The 12,500-nt window shown below is 50.4% G+C and overlaps 5 protein-coding genes and 1 pseudogene across 5 annotated transcripts in view; 2 read left to right on the top strand and 4 right to left on the bottom strand.

Moving 5' to 3' along the window:
* CNK02630 overlaps positions 1–527 on the bottom strand; it is a 1,934-nt pseudogene extending 1,407 nt beyond the window's left edge.
* A 908-nt stretch (positions 528–1,435) lies between these two features.
* On the bottom strand, positions 1,436–3,455 carry CNK02620 (ATP-dependent protein binding protein, putative). Its single transcript, XM_567862.1, has 5 exons — positions 3,421–3,455; positions 2,882–3,080; positions 2,375–2,830; positions 2,025–2,322; positions 1,436–1,971 (listed from the first exon to the last, which is right to left on the bottom strand). Exons 2-5 carry the CDS (start codon positions 3,057–3,059, stop codon positions 1,530–1,532), a joined length of 1,374 nt encoding a protein of 457 aa, XP_567862.1. The 5' UTR covers positions 3,060–3,080; positions 3,421–3,455; the 3' UTR covers positions 1,436–1,529.
* A 279-nt stretch (positions 3,456–3,734) lies between these two features.
* Positions 3,735–5,003, top strand: CNK02610 (hypothetical protein). The gene is made up of 3 exons (XM_567861.2): positions 3,735–3,889; positions 3,932–4,050; positions 4,104–5,003. The coding sequence occupies exons 1-3, from the start codon at positions 3,780–3,782 to the stop codon at positions 4,796–4,798; spliced, it is 924 nt and encodes a 307-aa protein (XP_567861.1). The 5' UTR covers positions 3,735–3,779; the 3' UTR covers positions 4,799–5,003.
* CNK02600 (cytoskeletal regulatory protein binding protein, putative) lies at positions 4,948–9,004 on the bottom strand. The gene is made up of 5 exons (XM_567860.2): positions 8,674–9,004; positions 8,516–8,620; positions 8,385–8,464; positions 6,525–8,335; positions 4,948–6,469 (listed from the first exon to the last, which is right to left on the bottom strand). Exons 1-5 carry the CDS (start codon positions 8,812–8,814, stop codon positions 5,088–5,090), a joined length of 3,519 nt encoding a protein of 1,172 aa, XP_567860.1. The 5' UTR covers positions 8,815–9,004; the 3' UTR covers positions 4,948–5,087.
* A 524-nt stretch (positions 9,005–9,528) lies between these two features.
* CNK02595 (hypothetical protein) lies at positions 9,529–10,764 on the top strand. Its single transcript, XM_024658811.1, has 2 exons — positions 9,529–9,969; positions 10,016–10,764. Exons 1-2 carry the CDS (start codon positions 9,557–9,559, stop codon positions 10,674–10,676), a joined length of 1,074 nt encoding a protein of 357 aa, XP_024514645.1. The 5' UTR covers positions 9,529–9,556; the 3' UTR covers positions 10,677–10,764.
* CNK02590 (mismatch repair-related protein, putative) overlaps positions 10,739–12,500 on the bottom strand; it is a 4,621-nt gene continuing 2,859 nt past the window's right edge. The window contains exons 10-15 of the mRNA XM_024658087.1: positions 12,351–12,474; positions 12,187–12,301; positions 11,629–12,133; positions 11,483–11,578; positions 11,188–11,433; positions 10,739–11,132 (exon numbers count right to left, since the gene is read on the bottom strand). Of these exons, the coding sequence (XP_024513779.1) occupies positions 10,840–11,132; positions 11,188–11,433; positions 11,483–11,578; positions 11,629–12,133; positions 12,187–12,301; positions 12,351–12,474 (1,379 nt within the window). The 3' untranslated portion in view covers positions 10,739–10,839. The remainder of the gene's footprint in view (positions 11,133–11,187; positions 11,434–11,482; positions 11,579–11,628; positions 12,134–12,186; positions 12,302–12,350; positions 12,475–12,500) is intronic.

Below are 12,500 nucleotides of genomic sequence, written 5' to 3'. Positions count from 1 at the left end.
AACTGTAAGGGAGGAAAGAGTGAATGTCGGGAGGTTGACGCAAGTTATGTCGATATAACTGAGAATTGACAATAACGGTATTTTCTAAACCAGTGTCAGCCTGAATAAGGTCCAATTCCACACTCGGGCAAACCAGGACACTAACTTCGCAATTTGTATACTTGACAATTCTCGCAAGATAATCAACCACACTGATCCCCGGCGCTGCCCGAGAATGAAACCTCGTCAAGGATTCCGGCGTCAATACGACTTGATCATTATGTTTAATAAGCAGCTCCAGCATATGCGAGAGCAGTTTAATCAGGATGTCTATGGAACAATCAATGAACGCCCACGGGAGCTCTGGGAGGTCGGTATTGGGTTCAGGCTGAGCGAGTTGCGATGACTGGGATGTTGATGGGCTGGACATGGTGGCTATGGCGTGCTTGCTGGTGGGCCCATGGGGTACGATTGGAGATGCGGGAGAGGTGTGAGTACAGGTGTAGATGAGTAATAGATGTGGATGTAGAAGAGATGAAGAATAGAGTTGGATGTTTCAGGAAAACACGTTCGTTCGTTGGATAGACCTGAATGGGGGAAATCCTATGACGAAAGCAGATTACAGATAAGTATTGGTCGCGGGGGGCTTTAAAGTGCACACACGAGACGAATGTGGTGTCAGTTCGTAGTATGAGTAGTACTGTATAAAGCAGCCGATTGATTTACGACCAGCACATGGTATTAGCAAGGTATTAGACCTGGGACAATAAGTTTATGGCAGGACACATAAATTTACAGGTAAGATTGATGCGCTTATTAACTATATGCAACACGTCCGCTTTTAGATCTTTCTATTCATCGCATCTCTTCTCCCCTGCTGGCTGCTTTGCGTGCTTGGCTCAGCAACAAGGGCAAGTGTCCTTTTCTGATACCTTGGTTGATATTAGGTCATATCTATCATATCTACTCTGCGAAGTCTCCCGTATGTAGTAAAATAGTCTTTGTTGACGACAGGATGTATCATCCCAGTCATTGTTTGTTTGTGTGGACCTCCTTAAAATTCAAAACTGCCAGATGTTTTTGAAGGGGAAGGTTCTAGCATGAGGATCTTTTCTTTTTGTCTAATAGTAGGTGAGATAGGGTGTCATATGCCTTGAAATTTGCCAAAAATGACTTGAATCTCGACGTAGACCCTTATTCAGCTGGTTCGATGAAAATGTAAAGGATAGAGATCTTATCGGCTCATATATTTAGATACGCCGGTAGAGTCAAGCAAAATGACAAAGACGGTCCAAACAAGACAACCGATAAAAATATCAAGTGACGTGAACGCACACAGCTCTGGATAATTAATATCTGCACCCTACAGCACGTCATCCTCACGGCACACTGCAGAACGATGCCACTCAAAACGCTGAATGAGCTTCAAAATAGTACCGCAAAAAGAAAGAACGGTCCATTGATTCGGTATACATTCATGTATACTGCCTGCCTACAAGACTTCATAAAACTGTCACAACATTCGCTTCACCAACTTGTACGCTCTACGCCTATTGACCGCCACGGAGTCGGAGAACAAGATGAAGAGTAGACTCTTTTTGAATGTTGTAGTCGGAAAGGGTACGACCATCCTCTAGTTGCTTACCAGCAAAGATAAGTCGCTGCTGATCAGGGGGAATGCCTTCCTTGTCTTGAATCTTCGCCTTGACGTTGTCGATAGTGTCAGAGGACTCGACTTCAAGAGTGATAGTCTTTCCGGTAAGAGTCTTGACGAAAATCTGCATACCACCTCGGAGACGCAAGACGAGGTGAAGAGTGGACTCTTTTTGGATGTTGTAGTCGGAGAGGGTTCGGCCGTCTTCGAGCTGCTTTCCGGCGAAAATCAATCGCTGTTGATCAGGGGGGATACCTTCTTTGTCTTGGATCTTGGCCTTGACATTGTCGATGGTATCGCTGGATTCGACCTCAAGAGTGATTGTCTTACCCGTAAGACTGAGAAAATTGTGAGCAAGTTTCCACAGAGTAAGAGTGTTACAGGGACTCACGTCTTGACAAAGATTTGCATACCACCGCGGAGACGGAGGACAAGGTGAAGAGTAGACTCCTTTTGGATGTTGTAGTCGGAAAGAGTACGGCCATCCTCTAGTTGTTTACCAGCAAAGATAAGTCGCTGCTGATCAGGGGGAATGCCTTCCTTGTCTTGAATCTTCGCCTTGACATTGTCGATAGTGTCAGAAGACTCGACTTCAAGAGTGATTGTCTTTCCAGTCAAAGTCTTGACGAAAATCTGCATACCGCCTCGAAGACGAAGGACAAGATGAAGGGTGGATTCTTTTTGGATGTCTGAATAAAAAATATTAGCAACCATCATGACATTGTGCAAATGCCGACTCACTGTAATCGGACAAAGTTCGACCATCCTCCAGTTGCTTTCCGGCGAAGATCAATCGTTGTTGGTCAGGGGGAATACCCTCCTTGTCCTGAATCTTCGCCTTGACATTGTCAATAGTGTCGGAGGACTCAACCTCAAGAGTAATAGTCTTTCCGGTAAGAGTCTTGACGAAAATCTGCATACCACCTCGGAGACGCAAGACGAGGTGGAGAGTGGATTCTTTTTGGATGTTGTAGTCGGAGAGCGTTCGGCCGTCTTCAAGCTGCTTTCCGGCGAAAATCAATCGCTGCTGGTCAGGGGGGATACCCTCCTTGTCCTGGATCTTGGCCTTGACATTGTCAATCGTGTCAGAGCTTTCAACTTCAAGGGTAATAGTTTTGCCGGTGAGGGTTTTGACAAAGATCTGCATACCGCCTCGGAGACGGAGGACAAGGTGGAGGGTAGACTCCTTTTGAATGTCTGCAATGGCATTAGTAAATGATATGTGCCGCCACTAGGATGTCAACTTACTGTAGTCGGAGAGAGTCCTGCCATCTTCAAGCTGTTTACCAGCAAAGATCAATCGTTGCTGGTCAGGGGGGATACCCTCCTTGTCCTGGATCTTGGCCTTGACATTGTCGATGGTGTCGGAAGACTCCACTTCGAGAGTGATAGTCTTACCGGTGAGAGTCTTGACGAAAATTTGCATTGTGTTTGGGTGTGCGCTGCGCTGTGTGAATGGATGGGTGAAGAAGTCGGTGGCGATGCAGTGGCAGATAAGAGACGAAGGAGAACGAAGAAATGCAATTGTCAGCTCGAGCCTTTTTTATACAAGCGAGCGTGCGCGGATGAGTAAGCAAAGGATGGATGAAGAGCGGAGGAAGAACGGATGTGCCGTGGAACCGAGCTGCATGCGCAGAACGAGCACTGTAGAAGGTAGTGGAATGTGGGTGGCAACGAGGTGGATCCTCCGCCGTATTTCCCATGCGATTATTCCCCGTTCTCCATCCATCCTCTATGCTTGCTCCCCGCGGTCTGGGGAGGGGGAAACGGGTGGCGAAAGTACTCACGTTGCCGAGAAAAGGATAAACGTATTCTAGTGAGGAAGAAGAAAGAAGGAAGGAAGAAAGATATGTAGCTGGGTGGATTATATCATCACACACCGCCCAGCAGCCATCCAGTCACCCCGGCTCACTTCCCCGCATCTGAGCGATCGCGATCCAGGGACGAGGGTCCTCCGGTCATCGGCGATTCGGTGTTGGCCGAACGTGGCGAGTGGCGGGGCTGGAAGGTGATGACGCACGGACGTTTGTGTACGCGTCTTGGCTGTCGCCATCTGCGGAAACTGTCGTGTGCTGTTGGTGGAGTCTCTTCCTTCCTCCCATACATTGCATTACACGGCCGCCCTCCCCGGAAATCCACATCAGCCATGTCCATCTCCCTCCCCAACGGTACTCTCCTCGCCGCCTCCTCGTCCTCCCACCTCCAGCTCTCCGCAGCAGTCACCAGGATCCTCCACCTCGCAAACTTCTCAGCAGAGTAAGCAATCCCGCCGCGCGCATGCACTGACTCTGCATACAGACTCAAGACCCGCGACCTCCAGCTCATGTTCAAGGAATGGGATAACGACAAAGGCGGCTACCGAATAAAATGGCTCGATGACACCCACGCCTTGGTTGTTTTCGCAGACGCCAACGTCGGTGCGTCCGATCCGTCTCTTGTCATGTCCGAGGCTAAAGCGCGCTTTTTGCAGCTAAACGCGCGTATCTGTCCTTCCTTCTCCACCCCCCTCCATCCTTCACTGGCAGCATCCGCCCCTACGACCGACCCGATGCAGCGCAGGTCATCCAGTCGCTTGCGTCCCGTGCGCTCGGACACCGTTCCTCAATGTCAAACGCCGCTAACGGCGGTGGCGCGCCCTTCCCCTTCCCAGCCAACAACGACCCTGCCGCACCTCAAGTGCACAGCCGGGCAATGAGCGTGACCAACATCCACCACTCCAAAACAGGCAGTATCTCTGGCGCACTTCCCGGCAGCTCCTCCGGCCCCCACGCGGGGGGTCTCGCTGCCCCGACGCAGAGAAGGGGCCATCACAGATCAGGCTCAGGCTCTTCTTCCTGGGCTCGCACTTCCTTGTCAGGCGGCTTAGGAGGTCTTGCCGGTCTGGCAGGTGGAGCCCTTTCTTTTCCTACAAACGCATCTTCCAGACCGACTTTACCAACTCATGATGAATCTTCAGGCGGACCACCTTCCCGTTCGGGGAGCAGCTCAAGCGGGGAGGCAGTGGTGCTCGTTGACCCTAGCGCGATGACGGGGATGAGAGTGACTTCGAATGGAGGGCCAAAGGACGGAGTGGATGGAGACAAGAAGAGGAGGGATAGTGTCAGTGCCGACAAGGCGTTGAGAGAGGTGCAAAAAGCGCTGGCCAGTGTCGAGACGCAAGGATGAGTGACCAATCATCGAGGCCCAACGCCTCAAAATAAGAGACGCCGCAGGTCGGGCAAAGGAGAAGCATCTGTCTGCACCATACATGGTCGTTTAGCCCCAGTCACAGGCTTCACTGTTATTTCTATTAAACTTATCCACGCACATAGGATCACACGACAACATGATTCACTCATTATGTAAATCCTTCATTCTTTCTCGCATTTGCGACAATATATGAGTAGTATGCGCTTGTTTTATCCACTATATTAAAATGTCCCGCCCATAAGCGTATCTAGTATATACAACGAATCTAAACATCTGCCTCCTCTTTAGTCTCGACCAGTGGCTGATCCTTTGCAGGACTAACCCCCGGGCTCACTCCTTCCGGAGCCGCATTGGAACTCGCTAAACTAGCTGCACTTGAACTCTTCACCAGCATTTCCTCCGGCTCTTTTTCCTTGCCTTCAACCTTGGCCGGTGTCGTCGGTGCAGATCCACTCCCACTAATGACTGTATTTACACTTTGCCCCGTTCCCTGCGGACTGATCGCTTTCGCACTCTGCCCCGTGATCTGTGGTGTGATTGCGCCAACGCCACTACTTCCAGTCAACTGCACCCTCAACACTTCGTCTTTCCTTCCTCTCAGTCTATCCACCTCCTCTGCTCCTCCAGTCTTCTTCAATCTCTTCCCACCTACAAATCCTTTCAGCTCCGCCTCAAATTCATCCACCTTGTTCGCACGTTCCCTCGCACGAGCCCGCTGTTGGGCTTCGATAGCACGGAGACGTTGTTCGGGATCAGAATCCTTGGTACGGATCTCCATAAGCAAGCTCGAGATGCCCCCGCCTTCGACCTCGGCATCAGCACCGACCCTAATCCTAGCTGTCCTAGTTCCAGCAACCCGCTGCTCGACAAAGGTCTGCACATTTCCAAGCATGCTTTCCGCATCTTCCAAATCCTTTTTCAAGTCTCCACACAGCTTGGTCTGGTGATGAAGCAGCTTTTGCTCCTCCATCACCCTGTGAAGTTCAGTCTGCCATGTACCTCGCCATGTAGGATCGGCAATCTTGACAGCACTGGTAAAGTCTTCAACAAGCTGGCGGGCTTTTTGAAGATCAGATTGGATGGTAGCCATCTGCTGTTTAGATGGCGTGACAAATCGTTTGTATGCATCGATACGTGCGGCATCAACGATATCGGTAATGTCTTCGACAGCTTTGATCGTTTCCGTACACTGGGTATCGAGTTCGGCTTTGCTTCGGTCGACGAGACCGCGGTTCGAATTGGGATTCGTCGAAGTGACCTTTTTGATCTGGGCGATCTCATCTTTCAAAGATGAAATAATAGCCGAAGACTCGTTGATATGCTCGGCATGCGACTGACGCGTGATGGCTAATTCTCTGCGCAGACTCTCAAGCTCTTCATGTTGCTCTTGGATCTGTTTAAGATGGTCTTCTGACGGACCTACCACTAAAGGCGTAGGGGCAGGAAGGGAGATGGCGGAGGCGGGAGGTTGCAAGGGGGAGGTGGAAGGAGTCAGAGAAGCTGGGTCCCCAGCAACCGACGGCGACGCCAAGACGGACAGTCGCTTGGTGGTCTCGCGTTCCTTGTCGAGAGCTTGGCGAAGTTCTTTCATCTCTTGCACAAGGGTAGCAAAGGTAGAATCAATGTGGAGCTTAACTTGGTCCAGCGCTACCTTTACGTCAGTTTTAAGACTTGGAAACGGTTAAAGTGACCAAAAACTCACGTTCAATGTTCAAGCACAACGTGCACCCTTCTCTCAAATCTTCAACCCCTTCCAATTCGTACTCCATCCCATCTCTATCTCTAATGTATACATCTGGGAAGTCTTCTTTTCCAGGATCATACTCGAATCTTTCCATGAACACCAGTTTGAGCGCTTCCAGAGTGATCGGCAGCTCAAGTACATGGCGTTTAGTTTTACGTCCGATTTGCAGAAAGACGTTCATGCGATTGGGGTCAGAAAACGCAGGATGCGATGGTGGGCGGGGCGTAGCAGAGGGTGACAGAGGAGGTGTTTTGAGGACACGAACTGAACCCGTGGGACTGGACGGTTCAATGGTAGCTCCGCTTCCTTCTGGCTCTTCGCCTGCTTCCCTCACCCTCTCCAACTTTGGTGACCCCCCTCTTGATCCTGCACGCTCATGCAAACCCATACCCAAACCCACTCCTTCTGGCAACGTCCCTCCGGACGCTAATTGCTCTCGAGCATTATTGACAGCCCGCCTTGTAGGTCGCTGAGGGCTTGCTCGAGGGGATGAAGAAGAATTGAGGTTGTTAAAGGTGTAAGATGAAAATCGTTTGGAAGCTCTGCGCTCGAGAGCGTCCGAACGTTCGAGTGCGGCAAGAGTTGCACGCGTTTCTGGAGGTACTTCAGGGATAGGAAGCGATTCTGGGGGTGGAAGTGTCGGCGCGTGGGTAGAAGTTGCTGGAAGGGGATTTCTGACAGCGGGAGGGGTGGCTGGGTGAAGAGAGATGTTTCTAGGGAAATCGAGCATGGGTAATGATGGCGCGGTACATTCAGATTGCTGTGTTTGGTGACCACGATCGCTACTCCCACTTCCACTCGCCCTCGAGCTCCTGTCCACACTTGCCCTCGGCCTTCTCTTCAATTCTGCTGATTTCCGCTCACCTTCCTCGGGCACAGAATCCATCGCTCTGCTCTGTACGTCTACCGCTCCTGTTTCAACCGCTCCTGTTTCAACCACCGGTGACCCAGCGGATGCGTCAGAGTCTACCGAAAAGCGTGATATTGGACGGCCATAACTGTCTCTTGCAAATCGGTCCGGTCGAGGAGGGATAGGTTTGTCAGTGTTGATAGTCAAATTAGGCTTGGCCGGCGGAGGTGACGGAGCCGCTGGGTTGGGCCCTGTACCAGAGTTTGATCGTGAATCAGGTACTATAGCAATGGTCGGAATATCATAACTTGGGGAATGAGATTGTTGAGATTCTCCGCCGCGACTCATGACGCTGTGTATGTTCTCTTGGGGCGTCTGACTTCCAACAGGCGAACTAGGTCTACGAGGTCCGGGAGGTCTAGCCGGGCGGAAGGCATCGGGTGGCGGCGGACGCGAGGGTGCAGGTCGGCGCTCACGTTCCGCCAGTGCGGGGTTTGAGGCCGATCGAGGCTGAGCGGTTAACTGAGTTGATGAGAGTTGAGAGAGTTGGGAAGACACGGGTGGAGAGGCAGATGAAGTAGATGTTCCCGATCGAGCAGAAAAACGAGGGTCTGAAGGATAATCTTCTGATGGTCTTCGTTGGCCAGGGATACCAACCGGTTGCGAGTGCGCGACAGAGGCTTGGGAACCATCGCCTACTGTCGAAGTCGTCCCTGCCAAAGAAGAGCTTGACTCGTATTGCCTGTTCCTTTCCTGTAATCTCTTGTACTGCATTTGCTTCTGCTTTAACCCTTGCAGCAAATATTGAATAATGTTGCGGATTTCAGGGAGGAATCTATCGAGACTATCCGGGGAAGGATCTTGGGAGAGACAATGCTCCAGGCAGTTGCGCAGATCTTGAGGAATCGAGCTGAGCTCTCTGTGGCAATTGTCAGATTCGCAGATGGGAGACTTTAGCTATTACGCACCTTGTATCTATACCCACTCGGCTGAAGGCTTGCACGCAAGTCTCAAATCCATTGCCCAAACGCACATAAATATCGCTCACCTGAAAACACAATCAGATATGGGTATTTATAGCCAAGAACAATAAACGCACATCGATTTCGGAAATCAAGCCATGCGACCATTGGTCAAGACCTTGCAAAAGTTGTTTCGTGGTCACGAGCAGCCTTGTTATGGAAGAGTCAAGCGCACTAGGGTACTGAATCGCAGCCATCAGCCTTTGCCGAACCGGAACCATGCTTCAACACTTACAGATCTTGACCCACTGGTCTGTCTTCCATGGCGTTGAGTAAATCCCGAAGATGTACGGTAGTATCCGTTTCCATTTCGGACAGTTGGCTGGCTTTGGTACGGTTCTTGCTGAGGTACGGGGTAAGAAATGTTTTTGGACATGACCAACTTTGATGCTTCGGACTAAGACGCAGGGCCGCGCGAGGTGTGTTACCGCTTGTGACTGCTCTCAGTGGGCGTGTGATGTCGTTCTGGCCGTTTGGGTGCGCTTTCTACCGGGTTATGCTGTATATAGCTGCTGGCGTGGAAGAATAGAGGTAAAAGTGAAATGACATGAAATGTGCGAAAGTATGGTTGTTCACTGCAGAGAACAAGCAACATTCATTCATACACCCAACGATTGGCCCCGCGGCACGTTTATTTAGCGGTAGCTTACGTAAGACATTAAGTAAAAGAAAGCGAGAGAACACCCAGAAAGTCTTTACAGTACTTCTGGGGAGGATCTGTCGCTGAAAATTGGATCGAAGGCGCTGCTGGAAAGTGAGGAGAAGGGAAACAGGGAATGTGTGACCTTGTGAAACTCAGATCCAGCTACGTACGAAGGAGACGTCTTCTCATAATCCAGATCGTCGTTGGCAAAGCCATTCACCGGAGGGTCGGAAGGAAAATGAGATGCATGCACAATGCTGTTCCTCCACGGCGGACTATCGCTGATCCACGCATATACATACATATATTTTGAATGGTTTCCCAAGTTATGCTTCGCCAAAGTGGAGGCCGCTTGTTTCTAGAGCAGGGGCACCTCTCGCGGAATGTTTTCTTTTAATATTTCAACACGTTGCCTACTCTGTTCGAGATCCCTTTTAGACTTGCGTCTCATCCTCTCAGGCCTGCATCTCACAAGATGTCCTCAAAGCAGAGCTCGGCATCGGCATCCTCCAGCAGAAACCCATCTCCGGCGCCTAACACACAGCAGATAGATCCATACAGGACCATCTCGTCCCATCTCAAAAGACCCCTTGCGCCGTTACTCCCACAGACAGAACCGCTCCTTCCTAATCTTCTGTCTCTCAATGCCTCGATTTATTCCTCCCGCTTATCCGGCAAGACGCTTCTCACTACACCTGATAAGCCATCCACTACCTCTTCTGTGCTGGTCCAGGGAAGAAAGAGAAACAGAGGTAATGCGTTTGAGAAGAAAAAGGCGAGAGAGGAACATGAGAGGAATGTGAAGACGAGGGAGGAACTGGGATTAGAAGGGATGAGAAAGGTCAGAAGACGGCTAGGAGGCGTTGTTGGAAAAGGCAACAGAATATCGCAAGTATACATGTTGCTGAAGGAACTATTCACTGACTTGTTACAGATACAACGCTCTCATTCCATTAAACCATCTTCATATCAATTACATTTGCCAACTTCTTGCCCTTCCTCCCCTACCGTTCCCTGTACCAAACACCCTCCCGTCGCTCAATCCTGAGCCTCTTCAGTCTAAAATCTCAAAGGCAGACTTTACAGGCATTTATCTCTCCGTACTCGCTGCGAAGAATGACAGCTTAAAGGATCAGAGGGGGATCGTCATCGAAGAGACGGCAGAAACTTTTAGACTTGTCGGGCAGGACGACAAAGTCAGAGTCATCCCCAAAGTCGGCTCCCTCTTTCGTCTCTCCTTTCCTGCCTATTCCCCCAGATCAAATCTCAACGACGAATCCCCCTTCCCACCCGACTTGACAGATCATCTCAAAACATGTCCTAGATTAGAAATGGACCTGTTGGGCTCCGCCTTTGCGTATCGTTCGGCTGACCGAGCAGGGCGGAAGTTCCGTCCAGCACAAGGTGGTGGTGGAGGAAGTGGATGGGGTGAAGATTGGGTTGGGAGAGTAGGGGAAATGGGGAAAACGTTGATTGAGATGGAGGCAACGGTCGGCGGTGAACAGCCCGTGAGAGAAAAGGTGAACGGAGGAAAGAGGAAGAGAAACAAGTCTAGAAGGAAGGATCCCCCAGCTTGGGGTAATCCGGCGGCATAATTGTACCATTAGTTTACAGCTCTGTATAATAACCTGCACCATTAGCTAGTATGCTGTCGTTATGATACTAGCAATGCATACATGAACTTCTAACCTATGACATAGAGACGATATCCCTTTTTGAATATAACTTGTAGATACAACCAAAATCTTTCACTTTCTACTATGCCTCAGCAATCTCATAGCCCCCCGCACATCGCTCGACAATATCCAGCTGATCAGCCAAGGTCGCCTCATGCCCTCCCAGTATGCCCTTCTTATCCTGACTACCAGCTACCGCACCTTCCAAACCCTTGACGACCCTCATCAACCATGCAAAATCTGCTTGGGCAACAATAGGCATCTTTGACTGACGACGGTTGACGAGCTTGTCATTGAATGCAGAAAAGAACTGTTGGGATACTGATTCGGCACGAAGGACGACATCTAGTGGGACACCAGCCATCCTTGCAACGTCTATCGACAGGGTTAGCTAATGCTCAAACGACAAATAGCGGTGGTTAAAACTTACGTGTACCGTGCGATGACTCCGCCACACCGGGGATGAGCTTGTACAAAAAGACAACTTGCTTTTGCTCGTCATCAACGTGCGTTTGCATGTGCATCCTACGGATATTCGGATGGTACGCGAAATCGTCGGTGAGGGATCCATAGTGGGTAGCGAAGAATCCCAAGGGGAGGGAGTGAGTAGCAATATGATGTAACACTGCACCGGCAATGGCCATACCATCGTAGGTTGAGGTTCCCCGACCAAGCTCTGATCAAAGACGTCAGAGAGGTCTCTGTGGTGACAAGAAGAAACTCACCGTCCAGGATGACAAGAGACTTTGGTCCGGCTTCACGCAAGATGCGAGAACATTCATCCAGCTCAACTTTAAAAGTCGACGCACTCGCAAACATATCTACCCATGGTCAGCCCAATACTTGAGTTTGGAATCCGTGTGATACTCACTGTCATAGGCACCCATTCTAGTCTGAATCTTATCCACCGGGCTCAATCTCGCTTCACTAGCGGGCACATAACATCCCAACTGTGCCATGATAACTCCTGCAGCAGTCATTCTCAACAGCGTACTTTTACCCGCCATATTCGGACCTGTTAACAGCACCTGTCTAGGCTGATCTCCGCCGAGCTGAACGTCGTTTGAAATAAAATCGGAGCGGAGGCACATGGATGGGTGTCGGAGGTCACGAAAGTCGATAAACGCAGAGGAAGAGGAAACAAAGGTAGGCCGACACTTGGGTTCGTCCATATCGGAGGACGCTTTGGCAAGGGAGACGAGGCAGTCCAACTCGGCGATCACTCGAACGGTGATAAGCCATGTCTCACGGTCCTTGCTAAACTCATCCATGAGGTGCTTGAAAAAGTTTTTCTTGGCAGCTGCTTGGGTCTCACGAGCTTCTTGAATCTGTCTGATGACTGGGATAGTCTCGGGGGTGTAATACCTGTTGTGACTCTGCGTGGCCATCAGTTGCCAAGTCCGTATCCAGATAAGATGACGATGCGTACCTTGGTACCACTAGCCTTTGTCCACCTGGCAGGGGCCTTGACGCTTGCCGGGACTTGGATTTGGAAGATCTCCTTCCCCCCTTGAGCACTATGCCAGAATACTGCTTCCTTGCACCTATTTCCAGATTAGCAGTAGCCTTTGCTGATCATTACGTATAGCATACTTTAGAGTCTTCTTAACTTCTTCAAGAATCTCGTTCAACTCTTCCTCAATACGTTCAACCTCGGCGTCCGCGGCATCGCATTCCTCATCCGCGCCCGGGTTGGGAAGGATAGCAATCGTCTTCTCTGCTCTCCATGTCAATTCCGACTTG

The sequence above is a fragment of the Cryptococcus neoformans genome, assembly GCF_000091045.1.
Source record: "Cryptococcus neoformans var. neoformans JEC21 chromosome 11 sequence".
Lineage (NCBI taxonomy): Eukaryota > Fungi > Basidiomycota > Tremellomycetes > Tremellales > Cryptococcaceae > Cryptococcus > Cryptococcus deneoformans.
Note: the sequence above shows the minus strand (reverse complement) of the source record. Positions and strands in the feature narration are given on the sequence as shown.

Bases quoted from the DNA above. Each gene is read 5' to 3' on its own strand.
- CNK02595 (XM_024658811.1), top strand. From the start codon at position 9,557: ATGTCCTCAAAGCAGAGCTCGGCATCGGCATCCTCCAGCAGAAACCCA. The intron at 9,970-10,015 runs GCAAGTATACAT...GACTTGTTACAG, and splicing joins GGAAAAGGCAACAGAATATC to ATACAACGCTCTCATTCCAT.
- CNK02620 (XM_567862.1), bottom strand. From the start codon at position 3,059: ATGCAAATTTTCGTCAAGACTCTCACCGGTAAGACTATCACTCTCGAA. The intron at 2,831-2,881 runs GTAAGTTGACAT...ATGCCATTGCAG, and splicing joins CAGGACTCTCTCCGACTACA to ACATTCAAAAGGAGTCTACC. The intron at 1,972-2,024 runs GTGAGTCCCTGT...CAATTTTCTCAG, and splicing joins ATGCAAATCTTTGTCAAGAC to TCTTACGGGTAAGACAATCA.
- CNK02610 (XM_567861.2), top strand. From the start codon at position 3,780: ATGTCCATCTCCCTCCCCAACGGTACTCTCCTCGCCGCCTCCTCGTCC. The intron at 3,890-3,931 runs GTAAGCAATCCC...CTCTGCATACAG, and splicing joins CTCGCAAACTTCTCAGCAGA to ACTCAAGACCCGCGACCTCC. The intron at 4,051-4,103 runs GTGCGTCCGATC...CGCTTTTTGCAG, and splicing joins TTTCGCAGACGCCAACGTCG to CTAAACGCGCGTATCTGTCC.
- CNK02600 (XM_567860.2), bottom strand. From the start codon at position 8,814: ATGTCCAAAAACATTTCTTACCCCGTACCTCAGCAAGAACCGTACCAA. The intron at 8,336-8,384 runs GTGCGTAATAGC...CAATTGCCACAG, and splicing joins CGAGTGGGTATAGATACAAG to AGAGCTCAGCTCGATTCCTC. The intron at 6,470-6,524 runs GTGAGTTTTTGG...ACGTAAAGGTAG, and splicing joins GTTGTGCTTGAACATTGAAC to CGCTGGACCAAGTTAAGCTC.